General features: G+C 41.7%; 1 protein-coding gene across 1 annotated transcript; it reads left to right on the top strand.

Annotated features, from left to right (window-relative positions):
• Nucleotides 1–4,559: 4,559 nt before the first annotated feature.
• On the top strand, nucleotides 4,560–7,681 carry LOC136209165 (uncharacterized). The gene is made up of 5 exons (XM_066000564.1): nucleotides 4,560–4,648; nucleotides 5,576–5,838; nucleotides 6,374–6,585; nucleotides 6,672–6,927; nucleotides 7,269–7,681. The coding sequence occupies exons 1-5, from the start codon at nucleotides 4,588–4,590 to the stop codon at nucleotides 7,440–7,442; spliced, it is 966 nt and encodes a 321-aa protein (XP_065856636.1). The 5' UTR covers nucleotides 4,560–4,587; the 3' UTR covers nucleotides 7,443–7,681.
• The last annotated feature ends 13,519 nt before the right edge of the window (nucleotides 7,682–21,200 follow it).

Raw genomic sequence — 21,200 nt, 5'->3', positions numbered from 1 at the left:
AGAGCACGAAAAGATACGGAGATAAGGGATCCCCTTGCCTGACCCCCCTAGTTGGAAGAAAAACCTCAGACATTTCCCCATTAATAAGGACTTGCATAGAGCTCGAGCAAATGCACTAGTTCACCACCTCCCTCCAGCTTGGAGGAATGCCGGCATGGACCATGGTTTCGGCTATGAAGTCCCACCGAAGCCTATCATAAGCTTTTTCCATGTCAATTTTGATAGCCACAAACCCTTTACTCCCCTTCTTGATTCTCATAGAGTGAATTACCTCTTGCGCTATGATAATATTGTCGAAGATTTGCCTACCCGGGATAAAACTACATTGGTTAGCAGCAATAATATCAGGCAGAACAAGACGGAGCCTATTAGCCACAACTTTAGTAACTAGTTTATACAACACATTGCATAGACTAATGGGCCTGAATTGAGCCAAAGAGACAGGATTGGGAATTTTTGGGATCAGCACCAGTAGGGTCTGGTTCACCGCATTCACCGAATCAATTCCATTGAACACATCCAGGACATACCTACAGACAGGATCTTGCATGAGGTTCCAATGTTTCTGGAAGAACCCAGCAGGAAGCCCGTCGATGCCAGGAGCTTTGCTCGGACTCATATCAAAGAGGGCCTCTTTAATGTCCTGATTGGTAACTCTCCTGAAAATGGCAGCCAACTCGGTCTCTGCCACCCGGGGGAAGGAGGAGGAAGTGGAAAGGGGGCTCCTCCTAAGGTTGGTCTTACCATCATAAAGTCTTTGATAGAAGACGGAGGCATACTTCTGGATATCCTCAAGCCCATACAACCAGTTCCCGTTGTCATCCTGAACCGCTTCAATTTTGTTTGAATTCCTCCTAACAATGGTGGACATATGATAGAAGCGCGTGTTCCTATCAGCTTGAGAAATCCATTTCCTCCGAGATTTCTGGAACCAAATTAGTTCCTCTTGCTTGAGGACCGCGGTTAGCTCATTAAGGAGGGTTCTTTCCAGTCTGTTCATGCTATCGTCGTTCTGGTTGATCCTAGCCCTTTGAACCCCAGCAAGACGATTCAACAAAGTCTGTTTCCTCACAAAGACGTTCCCAAACACCTTTTTATTCCAAGTATAAGCTTGCGCTTGGAAGTCCCGGGAAGCCAAGGCAGGATGCAGGCCAATACCCCACGAATCTTTCACAACTCGAGCGAACCCTTTATGTTCCTCCCACGCCATTAAGTATCTGAACGGCCTAAGTTCTTTCTTCCCCTGAATCCCATGCATCTTAAAAAGGACAGGGGCATGATCAGAGTTGCGAAACGGCAAGTTCATGACCGAGGCTTCCGGAAAGTCCAATCTGCTACTACTGTTCCCATAAACCTTGTCCAATCTAACTGAAAGCATTTGTCTCCTCCAAGTGTATCTAATACCAGAGTAGCCAAAGTCCATCAAGCCACATTCGTCCATCGAGGCTTTATGGTTGATAGCCCGGTTGAAATAACTGGCACTTCCCCCTCTTTGATCCTCTATACACCCGATATCGTTAAAGTCCCCCATTACGAGCCAGGGACCGGAGGTGTTGTGACTAAGGGTAACCAACTGCTCCCAAAGGAGATTCCTGTCCGTCAAACAGGGAGAAGCATAAATCATGGAGAGGAAGGAGACAAACTTCCCCTTTTGTGAGACCTCACAGTGGACAAACTGATGGTGGACTTGGAGGACCTTAACTTGCACTCGTTGGTCCCGCCAGAAGACCCAAATTCCCCCGGAGCGGCCCCGGGCCTCAGACCTAACACACTGCCAGCCCCTAAAACTCTTACTGATACGATCTGCTGTAGTACCACTGACCTTAGTTTCCAAGAGCGCGAAAATCCCAGGCTTGTATAACCGAAGCATGTCTTTAAGGTGAAGGCGAGTATCCTTGCCCGCCGCACCCCGCACATTCCAAAAGAGACAATCCATAAAAGAAAGGGAGAAAAGGAGAAACGCACTCAGATAGACTTCTTGGCTTCAAAGCCCAGTTTGCCTATCGGAGATGCCAACCCATGCTTCTTCGGCTTCTTATCTGTCAACTTCAGTTTCCCTGGTTGTCCCTGCTTCTTAGTACTCACGCTAGTCAGGCAAACGATTCCATCTTGTGTAGGTGGCTTACCAGTACTAACTGCACTGTTAGGGTCCATGGGGGTCGTTTTACCCTCCCTTTGGTCCATCCCCACCATCTCTGTATCATCAACAGGATCCGGTGCCGGTACTGCCGCCATCTGAGGAGCAACCTTACCGAAGTCCTCCTCCATGTCAAACAAAACATTAAAGTGGGATCCCTCCTCTTTTAGGTCCTCTGGTAACTCTTTCTCATGGTCTTCCTTGGTAGGGAGTTGGTTTCTTGACAATTCAGGCAGCATACTTGCAGCTAGGCTAATAGTCCTAGCAATGGCAGCCTTATCAGCCTCTTCAGTACCCCTCCCCAATGGTGGTTTGCCCCGAAGTCGCGCAGGTTTCTTAGCCGTCATCCATGGCCCGTAGTCATTAGCAACAACGTCCCCGATAATTCGATCAATGCCGGAGCCAAGAGGGCCCCCCATGGGGGGCGGGATCATCCTTCTCCCTCTCCTTCTGTTTGTTCGAGCACCTATTTGAGAGATGGCCGAACTTACCGCATTCAAAACAAATGGTATGTAGGCCCTCATATTCAATTCTATATGTGGTGTTCCTGAGCTTGAATTTGGCTAGGAGAGGGCAGTCCAAGTCCACCTCAATACACACCCTCGCGAATCTGCCCCGCTCAGCTGAAATGGACTTCTTATCAACGAATTGCACAGAACCAACCATACCCCCCAGCTTCATCAGGAATGAGTAATTGTAGTACTCAATCGGAAGCCCATGGAAGCGGACCCAGGTGATAATCCGATTAACTTTAGCGTCATAAGGTTCAAAGTTTGGTTTCCATCTTTGGATTGAAAGCACATGATCAGCAATTAGAAAGGGACCCCCTCCCAGAGCCAATTCAAAATCAGCAGGACAAGAAAACTTAGCAATATAATAGTCATTATCCAGATCAATTAGAGAGACAGTACCTTTCTTCACCCAGAACTGATTCACCTTCTGTTCTAGAAATCTGAAGCCGACCTTCCTACCCAGCACTTTGATAATGAGGGAGTGATTCCACGGCTTCCATAGGAGGCTTTTTTCCTTAGCCGAGAGTTTGATGGAGGGGCAAAGGGGGTCATCTTCCTCTTCGTCTTCAGCGTCTGATTCGGCTAGGGCAGTATGTTCAAACTTAGCGCCCAGCGTCTCCGAGACTAATTCCATCTCGGAATCCTCCTCGTCACTGCGACCCAGGAGGGTCTTCTTCCATTGCAGTTTCCGTTTTGGAGATTGGAGCTTTTCAGAGGAATCAGCGGAATCCGCGCCCCCCAGAACTCCCTTTGCTTTCTTCTTGCATCTTATAACCTGGTCGGGGGAGAGCAGCGCCGTCGCCGACAATGGTGGGTCACCAGGGTCTCCAAAGCTGTCGTTCATTTCTTAGTAGATCACTTTAACAAATCTTCCCTTTACTTTATGTTTTAATAATAAAACATCTATCTTCCCTATTTTATATTTTTTTTCTCATTTTTCTACATAATCACAATTTCTTCAATATAAAGTAATTGATTTATTAATTTTTATATAATTATAGAACTTTAATTTATTAACGTAAAATTTATTTACTAAAAAATGAATCAAAAATATTTCAAAAATTATCAAAAAAAAAATTTACAACTCTAATAAATTTTAGGAATGAAGAAAAAAATATACGATTTTTAAAAAAATCATAAAAAATGTTTAGTTTAAAGATATTATATTAAAAAATAAAAAATAATTAAGAAAATTAATAATAATTTTTTTTAAGTATATTAATTTCGGTGTTAATGTAGTTCAAAAACTACATTAAAACTAACTAGATTAAATTTGAAACCAAAAGATTTTTTTTATGTAAACTAGGGGCAATTTTTGACTTTCATTTACAAAAACAAATAGAATGACTAAAGAATGGATTAAGATAAAATTTAGGCTAAATAATTTATTAGTCTCTGCCTTTTTACCTAACACACTGTTTAGTTCCTCTATTTTTAAAAACACATTATAAGGTCATTATCTTTTGTCAATATTAACCATTTGATCATTTTATCCAGGTTTTTAGATTTTTAACCGAACATATCTTAACTTTCAAGACAGCCGTAAGAAATACAAATGGTCATATTATTCTGTTATTTTCTATCTGTCTTTTTATGCCAAATATGATGGTTAAAAATCTAGAAAAAAATAGACAAAAAGACCGAATGGTTAATATTGATAAACGATAAAGATCTTATAATATGTTTTTCAAAATAGAGGGACTAAACAGTTTATAAGGTAAAAAGAAATGGACTAATAAATTATTTATCCAAAAATTTAAGGATCTTATAATAATATAATGGACTTAGACGTGTTAAGTTAAAACATAAATATCTTATAATTATTTAGTTGATGTCGCGATGATCTCATCCTGTCCCCGCAGGCTCTATTATAAAATTAGTCGGCATTTCTTTATAAATTGGGGAAGGAATTCTGAATTTCTTCGGCAGTGATCGGCAATGGCAGGTGCAGTCAACAAGCAGATATCTCCAGCTTCAGCATGTTTCAATCTTCCTTCAGGTCTGCTTAATTCTTTCTCATCTCTTTAACTATGTTCTTTGATTTTATTGGTGCTTTTCGATGTTTGAGTCGTGATTCTGATCGTTTAGTCAACGATGGTCGGCACGGTTAGCAATTTCGGTCATTTTTTGGTTGATTTTGCCATATTTAACCGTAAACGACGTGAAAATGAAATTTTTTAAGAATCTAACTGTCAAATTTGGAAAAATCAACCGAAAACTGATCGAATTTGTTAACGGGGCTTACCACGGGGTTATTTTTGCTCCAAAAAATATATACATCAAAATTTGAAATATATTATTGATAAACAAAAAGTTATTTCATTATACCGTATGTATTATTACGTTCATCAAATATATTTTTTTACAAAAAAACATAAAAAAATATATTTCACAATTTCTTTAAATTAACCCTCAATTTATATTCAAAAAATCAATTGGGCCTCTTTAAAATCTAAAATATTAATTATTTGGACCCTTTAAAATGTAAATGGTATATATATATATAATTTTTCTACGTCATATATATTCATGACCTAATAATTCTTTTTGGGATCCTTCATGCCTTGGGCCTGGGCTGGTGCACTTCCGGTCTAAGCCCATGGCCGACACCGTCGGATACAGAGAGGGGATTGGGAACCACTTGTTTCGCCCCCTCCTCCCAACGCCGAAAACACCCTACCATGGATGGTTTTAGTCCCTTGTTTTTAAAAAATTAAGATTGAGTGATTAATTAGCCTGTTGGTACGGAAAAAATTTGTTCGGAAATTAGTCACGGTTAAAACTCTTCACCTTTATCTATGAATATATTTAGTGAAAGCTAAACTTAGTTCTTTTCTTACAAACTCCATCTCTAAATTTAGAAATTTGACTAGCTTTTTCCTATTGACTTTGGTCTTTTGTCTTTAATTGCGTCTCTTAATTTCAGGAATCTTTACAACTTTATTATTGATTTTTGCTGTGGGGATTTCGGCATGGGGTTACCAAGCGATACAACCTCCCTCAAATAAGTTACCAGGCTCTCCAGGTGGGCCTCCAATTACAGGATCAAGAATAAAGCTCAGAGATGGGAGGCATTTGGCCTATAAAGAACGTGGTGTCTCAAAAGATGTAGCCAAATATAAAATCATCTTTCTCCACCCTTTTAGTTCTTGTAGGCACGATTCTGTTGTCGACAATGAACTTTCACAGGTGCTAATTGCTTCGTCCCTTTGTTTCTCCTATATATACTATTCTGGATCATGTTGAAGTTGTTGTAATGTGACGATGACGTTATGATAAAAAGGCATGAGAAAAGAGCGGCTTATCTAATTAAGGGATAACAATGGTACATGAATGAATTGACTCTAATATCATAAATAAAAAAAGGGACATAAAAGAGGGGTGAGTATATTTTATTAGTACAAAGTGTTTCTAGAACCAAAACGGATAAAATCTACGTGGTAGTAGACTTGACCCTTACATATATAAGGGTCATGGGATCTATCGACCCCGACTTAAAAAAATACCGTAGAAATTTTTGTCGCTAAAAGTAAAATTTGCGTTTGTAATTTCACTATTCGGGATTAGGAATCAGTGGAGAGAATGAGACGAAATTATTCATTTTTTATGCTTAATATAAAAAAAGTCTATTTTTAAAGTATTTTCTTCTGTTGACTCCCTAAGTTTTTTTTTCTCTACCACGTGTTTGTTACACATCTTTTGATTTACTGATGGGTTCTTCTAGGAACTTATTGAAGAATTAGGGATCTACATTATAAACTTTAATAGACCAGGTCATGGAGAGAGTGATCCTCATCCAAGTCGAACACTGAGAAGCTTGACTTTGGATATTGAAGAGCTTGCAGATCAATTGGGACTTGGATCTAAGTTCTACTTAATTGGGTATTCAATGGGTGGTGTATTGACTTGGAGCTGCCTTAAGTACATTCCTCATAGGTATAATTTAGCTCAGCTATATCAATAGTTGTTTCTTATTATTTGCGACGGATAAGTGACAAATTTGTTTTGTTTGCATTGAACAGGTTAGCAGGGGTATCATTATTAGCTCCAGTTATTAACCATTGGTGGTCTGGGTTTCCTAATAATTTATCGACTGAAGCCTTCAACAAAATGTTGGCACGAGACCGATGGGCGTTTCGTGTTATCCGTTATACACCTTGGCTAGCATATTGGTGGAGTAACCAAAAGTGGTTCCCTGGTTCTTCTGCTGTAGCTAATACCCATGTTCTTTCCCAACAAGACAAAGAGCTTGCTTCCCGTATTGATTACTCAAATTTGGTATTCTTTTATTTTCCCTTATATTGTTTATCTTGCACCATATTGGAGAAAAAACCATCACATGTAGTTTAGATTTTCAACAAAAATATACTTGTTGATTATAAAATTTATATGTTGCACATATATTCCTCTTTAGTAGCATTTTTGCGTTCTTTTTCGATGTCCGTTCAGCATGGTTATGGTTTTTTTTGACAACTAGCAACACATGTATTACGGGTTGCAATTATCATTCTTGTCTCTTTTGCTATAAATATATTAAATACCGGTCATTATTTGTAGGATATTTCTAGGTAAAATCACGCTTGTACTAGTTTTTAACAAGTTGTGTTTTCTCACTTTAGAAACATGCAGTACAACAAGGAGAAGCTGAATCCATTTTTCGTGAAGCCGCAATTGCTTTTGGAAAATGGGAATTTGATCCAATGGAAATAGAGAATCCATTTCCAAATGGTGACGCTTATGTTCATATATGGCAAGGAGATGAAGATAGTATTATCTCTGTTACGTTGCAGTGATACATCGTGGAATGCCTTTTCTGGATTCGTTATCATGAACTTGTAGGTTCCGGCCACATGTTTTCTTTCCTTAATGGAATGTTTGACAAAATAGTAAGGGTAATGTTAGCTTCAGAGTAAAAATGTTATTTTATTCACATTCCTATCCAATAAACATTTCTAATACTCTTATACATTTGTTGTATAAGAACATTGTGATTGATTGCGTGGAATATTGTGCTTTTTAATATATATATATAATCAAGCCTTCGATGCAGGAAGTGGCAGAGATAAAGAATTGAATTATGTTGATTTTGACCAAAAAGATGGGTAAGAACTTTAATTTTTATCAAAAGAAATGTGAAAATTCATTTGATTAATTGATAAAAGTCCTTTTTTTTTTATATAATAAAGCAAATTCCATTAGATAACCAAATTAGATACATCAGATACAATAGGAGAAAAATAAGATTGTGGAAAGTCTTCATATTGAAGATCCCTGAGAATACATTGTTTGGCTTGTAGTGTAAGAAGATGGGCGTGAATGTTTGTCTGTCTATTTTCATGAAGTATGCTCACTATATTCAATTGAACTTTACACTTTTTAATATTGGTGGCCACTTAACGTCTCAAAACGATCATTGAAGGCTAAAAATAAAAAAATCCAAAGCCTTTTTCTAAAAGCAACTCTAATGGTTGGAGGGTTGCACATCCTCCAACCATTCCACCTCAACATTTCTAACAACTCTTTCCACAAAACAACTCTTATAAAAAATTTACTCTAGTGGTTACTCACAATCACACTATTCAATGGGTCCCACACATCATATAATATTTTATTTATTATTTTTAATTAAATAAACTATTTTATATTAATAATATAATTAATAATACATAAATATTTAATTGAAAAATATAGATTGAAAATTAAAAAAATATTTAAAGAACAATAGATTATATGAAATTTTAAATAAACTAGTAAAATAATGAGAGATAACATAAAAAATTTATGCTTCGGTTTGAAATAATAAACATGTATATATAAATTTAAAAGTATTTGATAGATTTTATGCATTTCTATTTTATTTTATCATTTCAGTTTTCTTTATTTATATTAAATATATAAATAAAGAAAACTGAAATTCGGTTATCAAGGGAGGCCCATATATCATTTCCAATTATGTTTTGGCCTTAAGGCCTTGGGTTCCTAATTTTAATCCTCACGACTGTTCGGTTAACAGGATCTTGACTTGGGTAAGATTCCCGGGCCTTCCCATTGAGTACTACAGTGAAAACTTTCTGAGTAAAATAGGAGGTTTGGTTGGTAAGGTCCACCATGTGGACAAGACTACAATTGGGGCCATTAGGGGTAAGTTTGCTAGGGTATGTATAGATGTTGATCTGGCTAAACCTTTACTTTCTAAGTTCTGTGTTCAGGATAAAGTGTTCTTTATTGAGTATGAAGGTTTACATAACATCTGTTATGATTGTGGCATGTATGGTCATTCTCAGGAGGGTTGCCCTAAAAGGGAGAGGGTTGTTATAGAGAGGGTTGAGAGTAGTGTGCGGATTACTGGAAGGAACCAGGGGTATGAAGGGAACTTTGGTCCCTGGATGGTGGCAAAGAGGCCCGTTAGACGTAGGAATCAACCTGCAGTGGTTCACAATCATCCTCCTGATATCAACACAAATTCTAAGTCCCTTTCTCCTAAAGCTACTGTTATTCCAAATGTCAAGGAGAAGCCTGTCCTCAAAGCTAGAAAGGAGGCTGGGGTTTCTTCAGTAGCCTTGCCTGGGTCCAGATTTGGGGCCCTGATGATTGAGGAAGTTCAAGAGTCAGACCAAGATGAGAATCATATGGATGAGAGTATTCCAGGATTAGAGTCTGTAGATCCAGTCGAGAAGGTGGTTGAATCTGTGAACCCGCTTTTTGTCTCTAAGGATGAAGCCCAGGGGGGGACCCTGACCCTTGCAGCTAGAAGGATGAAGAATTCAAATGAGGTTAGTATTCCTGTTCCTGGTATTGATCCTGGGATTGGGAAATCTATGGGAGTTAACAAAACTAATATGAAAAAGCTTAAAGGAAAACAAAAAAGTGGCCTTAACACTTTGGCGTTTCCAGATAAGAGGGGGCCCGGGGGTACCTCGGTAAGGCTCTCAGGAGCCCCTAGTAAATACCTAGCTTAGGGTAGGGGTGTGGTCAGTTGTCCTCCTTTCTATGGATTTGTTATTTTGGAATGTTAGGGGTGCGGCTAGCAAGGCTACCCGTATCCATATTAATGATTTTATTAAGCAGTTTAATCCATCTTGTTTTGCTCTTTTGGAAACTAAGATTAGTGGTGAGAAAGCAGATGAGGTGGTTAAGAAGTTTAAGAACTGGCACTGTGTTAGATCGGAGGCAACTGGCCGGGCTGGGGGGATTTGGCTTTTTTGGAGGCCAGATCAGAATCATTTTGATATTCTTAGCATGGATAAGCAGTTCATTCATTGTAAAGTGAGTATTTCCGGCAATACTCCCTTTTTTATTACCCTTGTGTATGCTGACCCTATCTTGTCTAATCGAAAACGGCTCTGGGAGGTTCTCTATTCTATGAGTGTCAGCATTTCGGAGCCCTGGTTTGTGGCGGGTGACTTCAATGATATCGCCTTTATGAGTGATCAGAGAGGGGGATCCAAGATTATGTTAATCGCTGTCTGCATCACAAGAATAGTATGGATTTATGTGGGCTTTCCGATCTGGGGGCTTCTGGTCATAAATTCACTTGGAAGCGTAATAATACTTTTGTTCGATTGGACAAAGTCTACGCTAATGTTTTAGCTCTAACTTCTTTCCCCGAGTGCTCTGTGTTGAACCTCCCGTTCCGTCATTCGGATCATTGTCCTATTTTGTTTAGACTTTTGAGAGGTAAGCATCCTAGGGGTAAGAGACCGTTCCGGTATCAGTTGGCTTGGGAGTCCCATCCTAATTTTAAAGAGTTCGTTCATGAGAGTTGGAGACCTCATTCGTATGTACTGCAAGCTGTTGAAGGGTTCAGGAATAAGGTGCAGGGGTGGAATAGGAATGTGTTTGGGCATATTATCAGAAGGAAGAACAAGTTATTAAAGAGGATGGAGGGCATTCAACGCAGGTTGGAGGGGAGGTTTGATCATAGCCTTGAGGGCCTCCTCAGAACCCTTCAGAAGGAGCTGGAGGCTGTGCTTAGGCAGGAGGAGTTCCTTTGGTTCCAGAAGTCTCGGAAGTCCTGGATTAGAGATGGGGATCGTAATACCAAATACTTCCATCTCTCTACCCTGATCAGAAGGCAGAGAAATAGAATTGAGGCCATTAAGGATTCTAATGGTGATTGGGTTTATGAAGATAAGGTTATTCGGAACTTAGCCCTGGATTTCTACAAAGAGCTGTTCAAAGAGGAACCTGTTCTTTTGGAGAGGGCTCACTCTATTGCTACATTTCCTTTAATCAGTGAGGCCATTAAGGATTCTAATGGTGATTGGGTTTATGAAGATATGTGAAAAAGATGTTTGTGTAGGCTTTTTATTTGGTGGTGGGGAAAAGAAATGTATAACTCATGACTTGTAATACCATACATTCAGTCGATCATAATCATTTCAAACATTCTCTTCGAATATATTCATGCCTTAATTTATTTACAAGCAACAGAAATACTTAGCCACTTACACATTATTTCCATAATTGCTCAAGATATAACTACTGTTACCAGGACCCGCCTTTTTTCGGTTTTCAGGTCCCAGCGATTTTTCAACTCTCCTTTTATTATCCTGGAATTTTCAAATGAGCTCCCTCTTGGGTTTTCACTCATTGGGATGTCCCTTATTGTTGCATAGGTCGCCCTTTGTGGGTTTTCGACCTATCGGGAATTTTTATTTCTTTCTCTTTTTTTTTACGAAAAGTATTTCTTAAGCCTATCCAGATTGGTAGGTTTGGAGAACTCAATGCCATCCATCGTGGTTAGTTTCACCGCCCCTTTGCTTAGGATCTTCTTCATGAGAAACGGTCCTTCCCAGTTTGGCCTAAACTTGCCCCTAGGGTCGGTGCGCGTCATTCGGATCTGTTTCAACACCATGTCTCCTTCTTTGATAGGACTGACCTTAACCCTTTTGTTGAAAGCCCGGGCCATCCTCCTTTGATATAGATGTATGTGGTAAAGGGCCTCCATCCTTTTCTCGTCTACCAATGCCAGCTGTTCATAACGCTTCTTCACCCATTCCGCTTTAGGAATCTCTACTTCTACCGCGATTCTCAGCGATCGCTTCTCAACCTCAATAGGCAGAACCGCTTCTGCCCCATATACTAAGGAGAACGGCGTTGCCCCAGTTGACGCTCTAACCGTCGTGCGATAAGCCCATAAAGCGAGCGGAAGCTGCTCGTGCCAATTCCGATGCGATGCTACTGTCTTTACGAGAATCCTCTTAAGGTTCTTATTGGCCGCTTCTACTGTCCCGTTAGCTTGTGGGCAATATGGAGACGATCTATGATGCTCAATACCGTACTCTTGGAAGAGACTTTTAACTTCCCCTTGAAACTGGATCCCATTATCCGTGATCATGTGGTGAGGCACCCCAAACCTGGTGATTAGATGCTTTTCAATAAACTTTCTCATCTGCTTCGATCCTAGCTTACTAAACAATTCTGCCTCTACCCACTTGGTGAAGTAATCAATGGCAACTACGATGAACTTGTGTCCATTTGATGCATTAGGCCTCACCTCACCGATGATATCAATGCCCCAAGCTTCAAACGGCCAAACGGGTGCTAACACGTGCAGTTCCATAGCTGGTAAATGATTATAATCTCCGTGGATTTGACAATCATGGCATTTCTTCGCATATTCATTACAATTTCTTTCCATGGCGAGCCAATAGAAGCCTTGCCTTATGATTTTCTTCGCCAACACCGCTCCTCCCATATGGGCCCCGCAGATTCCCAAGTGTACTGACTCCATCGCTTCACGGGCTTCTCCCTCGTCCAAGCATCTCAATTGTAATCCATCGGTGTGCCTTTTGTAAAGCAAATCATTATGGATGACGAACTGATGAGCTAACCTCCTGATCACAGCCTGATCCCTAAGTTCTGATTCTGCTGGATAAGTCCCGTTTTTCATGAAATTCACAATGTCGAAGTACCAAGGCTTCTCGTCTACTCCTAACAACATTACATCTTCATAGCACGGTTTGGGGGACCTTTTTAGCACCAAAGGCTTTGAGGCAAGATTCCGTGGATTATCCCACACCGACACCAAGGTGGCCAAAGCATCCGCTGCTTGGTTCTGTGCTCGGGGAATGTGATAAAAGCGGCACTCGCTGAATCTCTGTGCCAACCCCTCCAGCTGGTCTAGGTATGGGCGCAACCTTTCTTCCCTTACTTCCCAGTTTCCTTGTGCTTGTTTGATAATCAGCTTTGAGTCGCCCCAGATTTCAACGTACGATGCTCCCAATGCTGCTAAAGACTCTAACCCGTAGACGCACGCTTCATACTCGGCCGTATTATTAGTGAGAGGGAACGATAACTTCTTTGCCATTGGGATCCTTTCTCCTTCTGGAGAGATAAGTAACACTCCTACCCTTGCTCCAGTTAAATTAACTACGACGTCGAAGAACCTTTTCCACGGTATAACCTCTATGGCGCTCAAATGCTCGTCGGGGAAATCATAGTTCGTCTTCTCTTCTTCCGCACTTAGGGGCTGATTGGCCAGAAATTCTGCTACGGCTCTCCCCTTGATAACCTTCTTCGTTATATATTCGATGTCGAATTCTGACAGAAGCAACAACCATCGGGCCAGCTTTCCGATTAAGGATGGAGTTCGGTACAGATACTTCATGGGATCCATCCGGGAAATAATGATCACTTTGTAAGACTGAAAATAGTGTTGCAGCTTCTTCATTAGGCATACTACTACCACGCATGTCTTTTCGATTATATTATACTTAAGCTCGTATTCCAGGAACTTCTTACTCAGATAATACACCGCATGCTCCACACCGGTGTCCCCTTCCTGGGCCAGCATTGCCCCAATAGATCGCTCCTCGATTGCTACATAGAGGAGAAGCGGTTTTCCAAGTTTAGGCGGTCTTAAAACCGATGGATTAGACAGATAGTTCCGGACACTCTCCAATGCTTGCTGGCACTTATCATTCCAAGCCGTTGGTTGATCTTTCCGTAGCAGCTTAAAGATCGGCTCGCAGATCGCAGTGAGTCGTGCTATGAACCGACTGATACACTGAACCTGCCCCAGAAATCCTCTCACTTCTTTCTCATTCTTGGGTGCTGGCATTTCCTGTATGGCCTTTACCTTATCGGGATCCACCTCAATCCCCTTGTTACTGATCACATAGCCTAAGATCTTCCCCGATGAAACGCCAAAGAAGCACTTCTTCGGGTTCAACCTTAGCTTGAATTCTGCAATTCGGGCCAAAAACTTCTCTAGTGCAGCGAAATGCCCCTCTCTCATCTCCGATTTGACCATCATGTCGTCTATATAGACTTCCACCTCTTGGCGTATCATATCGTGGAACAGTGCCGTAGCCATCCGTTGATAATTTGCCCCAGCATTTTTCAATCCAAACGGCATAACTCGATAGCAGCATGTTCCCCATTCAGTGGTGAACGAAGTTTTCGCTTTGTGTTTTTCGGCCATCTGAACTTGCATGTAGCCCATGAAGCCATCCACATTCGTGTGTAAGACGCTTGATGCTGCACTGTCGATCAATACGTCAACGTGAGGTAATGCGAATTCATCTTTGGGGCAAGCCTTGTTGAGATCTCTATAGTCGACGCACATTCTCACTTTACCGTCCTTTTTGTGATTGGCACTACATTTGCGACCCAAGGGGGATAGTCGATTACTTCGATGAAACCTGCTTCCAACCGTTTCTTCACTGCCTCTCTGATCTTATCTGCCCATTCCGGCCTCATGCGTCGAAGTTTCTGTTTCACGGGCTTAGCATTGGGGTATGTTGGAATACGGTGAGTTACGATTGATTGATCGATTCCTGGCATGTCTTCGTACGTCCAAGCAAACCCTATTTCGTATTTTTTTTTATTCTCTCAAATTCTTTTCTCTCTTCAATAGTTAATTCTTGAGCAATTTGTATAAGTTTAGGATTTTCATCCGTGCCAAGATTTAAAGTTCACATTTCTATTGCATTGATTTCAAATGTAGGCATGTTATATGAATGAGAATGCATGGAATGATCAGAATCAACATTAAGCAAGTAAGCAAAATCAGAATTCATTTCATTGATAGTATTGGTGAGTACATCATCAGATTCAAACAAAGCGGTAATCTAGTTGTCATCAACAGGGTTCTCGGGTTTCTCATAAGTCTTGGAGGTACTGGGCTCATCCACTGCTCCCACAGTGGCCTCAATAGTGATCACCTGCTCCTCGACATTAAGATCTAACATCATGATCTCCTCGATGAAACAGCTTGCTTCTCCTTTGCCCCAGTCGGTAACATCATTGAAGATCTCAAAACCTGGCAGAATCCTTCCTTCGGTGCTAGCAGCCATTTCCAGCTCATCATCAGACTCATCCCAGATGTTGATCGGAACTCTCTGATTGATACCCTCCTTGTCGGAGGAACTTCCCCAAATATCCACGACCATCAGATCCATTACGTGAGGGACGTTCGGATTTACGTAGGAAGGGTCCGACGATCCATACCGAGCCCAGCCTATCAGTTCTTCATAGTCCCTGAGGAACACTCCATTCATTCTTCTAGCGACGAGTGGAATAGCACCCCTTCGGATACACATGAGTTGCTCCTGATCGCTCAAGGTGACCTGACATGAGGCATACTTGAACCTCCATCTCCTAGCATAATCCACGAATGCTTCCTCGGGAAATTGCTTGATCCTTTCTAAATCTTCCAACGACCCAGTCCATGGGATGTACATCTCATATCTCTGCACGAAAGCCTCCATGAGGGACCCCCAGTCCCCTTTTGCCTTTGCCGAGAGCATTCGGTGCCACATCAAAGCTTCTCCCACGAGTGTCTTTGGAAAATGCTGAACCAACTCACTTCGATAGAGTCCTGCGTCAAACATGTAGGCACGGAAATAGTTTATGTGGTCGATGGAGTTCTCACCTCCTTTGTACTTAGCCATGGTTAACACCGCCTCAGGTGTCTCCTCATCGGGTAACATTGGCACTTCCTCTGGGTATCCCCCTGCGGTGTACTTCTTGATGAATCTCTTAGTCATTTCAGCCCAATTCACTTTAACGTTCATCAGAAGAGACATATACCACACTAGTGACTCTCCCGCCAACGAGTTGCAAAACAAACTCATGATTTCGTCCTCTTTGAAGCCCAAAGGACCCATAGCGGATAGGTAAAAATGCAAGTGCTCCATGGGGTCCTTGCCTTCATTATACTTGCTGACAGTCGGAAACGGACGTTTGATAGGCCCAATTTGCATCGCGCTATGTTCCCCCACCTGTGTTTGGACTTTTCGATACTTCACCAAAAACAAGCTTGACATCAGTGACCAATCATGCTTAGTCGAGTCAGGTAGCGATTGAAACCACTTCAAAGGTTCGCCCCCCAGCAAGAGATAGAACCATGGAGCGACTTCTTCCACTTTGTATGGCTCCCCAAACATAGCGCACACGTATCCATACAAATGAGCTTCGGGGTCTTCTACCCCACTAAACAGTTTCAACACAGGCATGATCCTCCGAGATGATACTTCCTCGGTTTCCTCAGTTTTAGTTCTATCGTCCATCACTTCTTCCGTTGGCTCCTCTTCCAAAGCCGACACATACAAACCATTTCCCATATTATTCTTCTCATCGGAGTCCAACAACTCCTCCTCGTCTTCCCCGAAGGGTTCCATAATTAAACTCCCTTCGAGCCTAGACCCGATCATGCTCACCCTATGGTTAGGCAAGGGATTACGCCTAGTGGAAGGGTTTGCTGACGAAGGATCAGCTATTTTCTTTTCCTCAATCAAATCCTGAATCTCGAGTTTCAGTCTCTCGCAATTCTCAATAGTGTGCCCATAATTACTGTGGAACTCGCAGTATCCCCTAGTTATCATCCGTCGTGTGGGTCCTGTCTTGTTCTTGGGGGTAAGAGCTTTCAGCAACTCCTTTTTCTGCAATCGTTCGAAAACTTTTGCATAGGTCAGATCAAATTGAGCGAACTGCCTTTTCCCGATAGCGTTAAGTTCAAGCACTTTCACTGCGGTAGGTTCTATATTAGTACTTGGCCCTCCGGCACTATACCCCGACTTCGTCCAGTTAGTACAAGCTCTTTTCGGCTCTCTATCCCCCTCAACTGTCAAAGCGTAGCCATACATCTGATTAAAATTGGTGAAAGGCATGCACCGCAACTCATTCTTAACATACGACAAAGTGTTGCTGATTACCACCCGGATCTGATCCTGCTCCGACGGCTTTTGTTTCATAACTGCTGCCTTAGCTCTCCACCTACTCACAAAGTCGGACAAAGACTCCCCAGCCTGCTGCTTGGTGCTCTCTAGCTCCCTCAAAGTAACCTCAAACATAGTGTTGAAGCTATATTGGGTGATGAATACCTTCGCTAGTTCTTTCCAATCTCTCTTCGTTCCTAGTGGCAATGCATGAAACCACATGAGGGCAACTCCTTCCAAATAGGCGCTGAACAACCCTAGGATCTGTTCCTCCATCAGAATTATGTGCTTCATTGCTGCCACATATTGGTTCACATGGGCGGTAGGATCCCCAGTTCCATCGAACTTCTTCATGTCCGGGAGTTGGAATTTCAAAGGCAAAGCAGTCGTCGATAAGCAGTTCTTCAAGTTATAAAAATCCTTACTCCCGGAGCCTACCCCGCGTAGATCATGCACTTCCTGAGTGATGTGCTGCTTCCATTCCTCTTCCCTTTTCTTTCTCTTCCCCAAACTGCTTGTTACGCAATCCTGATAGTTATCTCCAAAACGGGGACCCGTGCTCATAATGTTCTCAGCTGGTTTAATGCCACTCTTGTTACTCTTAATTGCAAGCTCGTCCAGCTGGACTAAAATTGCGGTTAACTGATCGTTGAGGTTGTTTACCACTCTTTCTAACCCTGATATTCTCTCATCTGGCATAGACATACTGACCGAAGACTGAGTTGATTCGGACAACGATGATTCGGACGTCACAACTGCTGATTCGGAACTAACGATCCGTAACTGATCAAACTGCCTGACTAGCCGGTTACTCTCGCGAAACCACAACCGCTTAATGGTGACGTCTGCGTAAGCAACACTCATTTCAGTATGTATGCATGATTTATATGCATGAGTCGTGGTGTGTGCGTTTATTTATTTGCGGATATATAAGATAAGAAGAACAAACGTCAGTCTAATTACACGTATCACAACATCTCTCTTCCACCCTTATTCCTCCACACACTCGATGGTCCAAGTCTCTTTCCTAGGATTTTGGTTTGGGGCCCACATTGCGATCCAGGGGACGCGTGATGCCGTCGATCATTGCGGAAAAGTAAATCATTCATCAGACAATACAGTTCGTTTTGACATATCAACGTTTAGTGACTAAGATATCGACCAAGTTGGATTGTCCTTTTGGAATAACTCGTCTTTTGTCATTTTGCGAGACGCATTAGTTTGGGTTTTGACTCCCTTTGAGCGCATCTCGGATTTTAGACGTGGTACAAGTTATTCTTCTGGTTCAATCATTCGTTATTGACAATGACTCGTTCCCTTTTATTCGCGTGGGTTCGTGTCTCGATTTTTGGATTACGACGAGATCTTTTGGATCTATCGAGAGACGCAACCACGTGTTTGTTTAGTGATGAAATCACTTTTCAGATTTTTTCCTTAGGGAACGGACTCATCGCGTAACGCGTTTGTTTTTAGCGTCAAGGATCCGCTCGCTCGTTTTGGCTACGTGAAAAAGACGGCGAGTCTTATTCGAGCGCACGATAATCCTTCGGCTATTAACAACTCTTTATTTCTTCCAATTTATGGGATATACTATCCTAGCGTGGTTATAGAAAATCAACGTTTCGTTGAATCGCATGCTTATTCGAAGTAGGGATATTACTGCTCTCCTTATTTAGACACGAATTGAGCAAACACGCCAATCGGGCCATATTTCTTGTGGTTTTGGTAACGGTCGAAATGATCGAGCCATTAGTCAAACCCACAGTCTCGTCCATATGGCGCAATTATGCAGTTTAGCTTAATTTGGCTTTATGATTTTAAACGACGTATATACCGGCTTGAGGCACGTATTTAACGGCATTAGTTCATTTTCTTTAACTACCCTCGGGATGGATATACATCGTAGATACAGAATGACTTTGGTCGTTTGTTTATTTTCTTTTATTTTCTTTAGTCACTTTTGCGGATACATCCATTTCTCTTAAGAACAACACAAGGCGTAACGTAAGAGTTTGTCTTTTATTCGGAAGGGACGGGCCATGTTTGCAAAACTCTTTACGTTACAACGGGGTCGTTCAAAACAGAAATGTTCTTTATTTTCGTTTTGTCATAATTTCGTTTTATCCCAACGTATTTAAAGAATGTGAATAACGGCTATCGTTAATATAATCTTTTGAATCGAGATATAAATATCCTTAACATCAAAACGATTTGTACTAATACGTGCTTACGTCATAACGTATTTCCTGAACATGTGCTTTCTTCGGGACACGGAAAGGGACCAGGCGGGTCGCACAAGTTCATTCATACGAGATGACTAAGTCATCTTTAGTTCGAATCGTTTTGATGTTTTGGGGTAGTTTGTATATCGGTTTAAGAGTATATATTAACGTATCGTTTCATTTTCTTTACATATTTTAGGATTAGACACGTATTATGGCAATTTGAAAACACGAACTGATTCATTTATCACATCAAAAATGGTAACGGGTAATCCTATGGCAACTTCTAAGGCTACTATATGCTGACACGGCTGATCGCGGGACCTCACAGGACCGCATAAATTCGCCCCTAATGAATGGATGAGGACCCTTTGGCGCCTTACTGTAAGGGGGAACTTACACTAGCCTCTTTCGAGCGACGAATGGACTCTCGCTAGAGGTTTCGTGGAAATTACCCAAAAGGTTTGCAATAATGCTTATGAATGCATACGAAAAGAAATAATACGATCCGTCCCGGTTAAGGGCTTAATACACGCCTTCCAGAATCAAATTTCTCGCTTCCCCAGCGGAGTCGCCACTTGTTAGATAAGGTGCCGAACGACCTCGCCCGGGCGGACCGGGGGGTGGATACCTCATGGCGACGTAAGCGGTGATTGGCGCCGAAAGCAACCAATCGTGGAATCAAGCTGCTCGGCAGGACCGGAGCTCGGAGTATGGAAGAGTCGCCACCCACGAATGGGAAAATGAACACCGATCCCTTGCGGGAGACCGGTGAGGGTTCGAGAAACTTAGGTACGAGCCGAGAAGGCTAGCTCCTTTCCAAAGAAAGGCTACTAGGCACCCTGACATCGCCCGGTTATGAACCACCGGCCTCCTACTCAGCGTGTTAGGCGATAACGGACTAATCGCATATTTCTTTAAGTTTGAAATTCATTTGAAACCTTTTCTTTCTCGTTTTGAAAACCGTTTTGAGCATATATTATTGAAAGCCATTTTAGTAAAGAATCACCCATTTACATGAATTAAAAATACATAGGAGAGAGAAGGGGGAGAAGAACGAATTGATTTGTTTACAACGTGATTTATGCTTTATATTATACACTAACTCTAAGCTAATCTCATTCCCCAAAACGAGTTTATTTACATGGTTCGTACCTTAATCGCCGTTGGAACGATTTAGGTACGTTTTAAAACCCCGTTAATTTACATGACATCGACTCGAATCGCCGTTGGAACGACTCGAGTGTTTGAAAATGTGGAATAAAAACTTTAACTCCAAAAACGTGATTAGGCATACAAGTCCAAAAACGATTTTAATTACAAGGTTCGCTTAATCCGTCGTTGGAACGGATTAAGGTTTCAACACGTGTGTTAGACGAGGTGCCGCGGCCTAATCTCCCGGGCGGACCGGGGGGTGGACACCTCATGGCGATGTAAGCGGTGATTGGCGCCGAAAGCAACCAATCGTGGAATCAAGCTGCTCGGCAGGACCGGAGCTCGGAGATATGGAAGAGTCGCCATCCACGAATGGGAAAATGAACACCGATCCCTTGCGGGAGACTGGTGTGGGTTCGGAAAACTTAGGTACGAGCCGAGAAGGCTAGCTCCTTTCCGGAGAAAGGCTACTAGGCACCCCGACATCGCCCGATTATGAACCACCGGCCTCCTACTCATTATGTTAGGCGATAACGGACTAATCGTATACTTCTTTAAGTTTAAAATTCATTTGAAACCTTTTCTTTCTCTTTTTAGAAACCGTTTTGAGCATATATTATTAAAAAGCCACTTTAGTAAAGAATCACCCATTTACATCAATTTGATATACATACAAAGAGAGGGGAGGAAGAAAGAAGTGGTTTATTTACCACGGGATTTACATGTCGTGTTGCGTGTTAATTCTATACTAACTTATTTCCCAAAACGAGTTTATTTACATGGTTCGTACCTTAATCGCCGTTGGAACGATTTAGGTACGTTTCAAAACCCCGTTTGATGGAGTTCACCCGAATCACCGTTGGAACGACTCAAGTGTTTGAAAACGTTAAGGTAAAAAAACCTTTAATAAGAAAACGTGGTTAAGCATACAAGTCAATTTATTTTGTATAAATCATTAAGAAAACGATCCGAAAACTCTATCATTCACCATGAAAATGATTTTAATTAC

This window comes from Euphorbia lathyris, chromosome 10, assembly GCF_963576675.1.
Source record: "Euphorbia lathyris chromosome 10, ddEupLath1.1, whole genome shotgun sequence".
Classification (NCBI taxonomy): Eukaryota; Viridiplantae; Streptophyta; class Magnoliopsida; order Malpighiales; family Euphorbiaceae; genus Euphorbia; species Euphorbia lathyris.
Note: the sequence above shows the minus strand (reverse complement) of the source record. Positions and strands in the feature narration are given on the sequence as shown.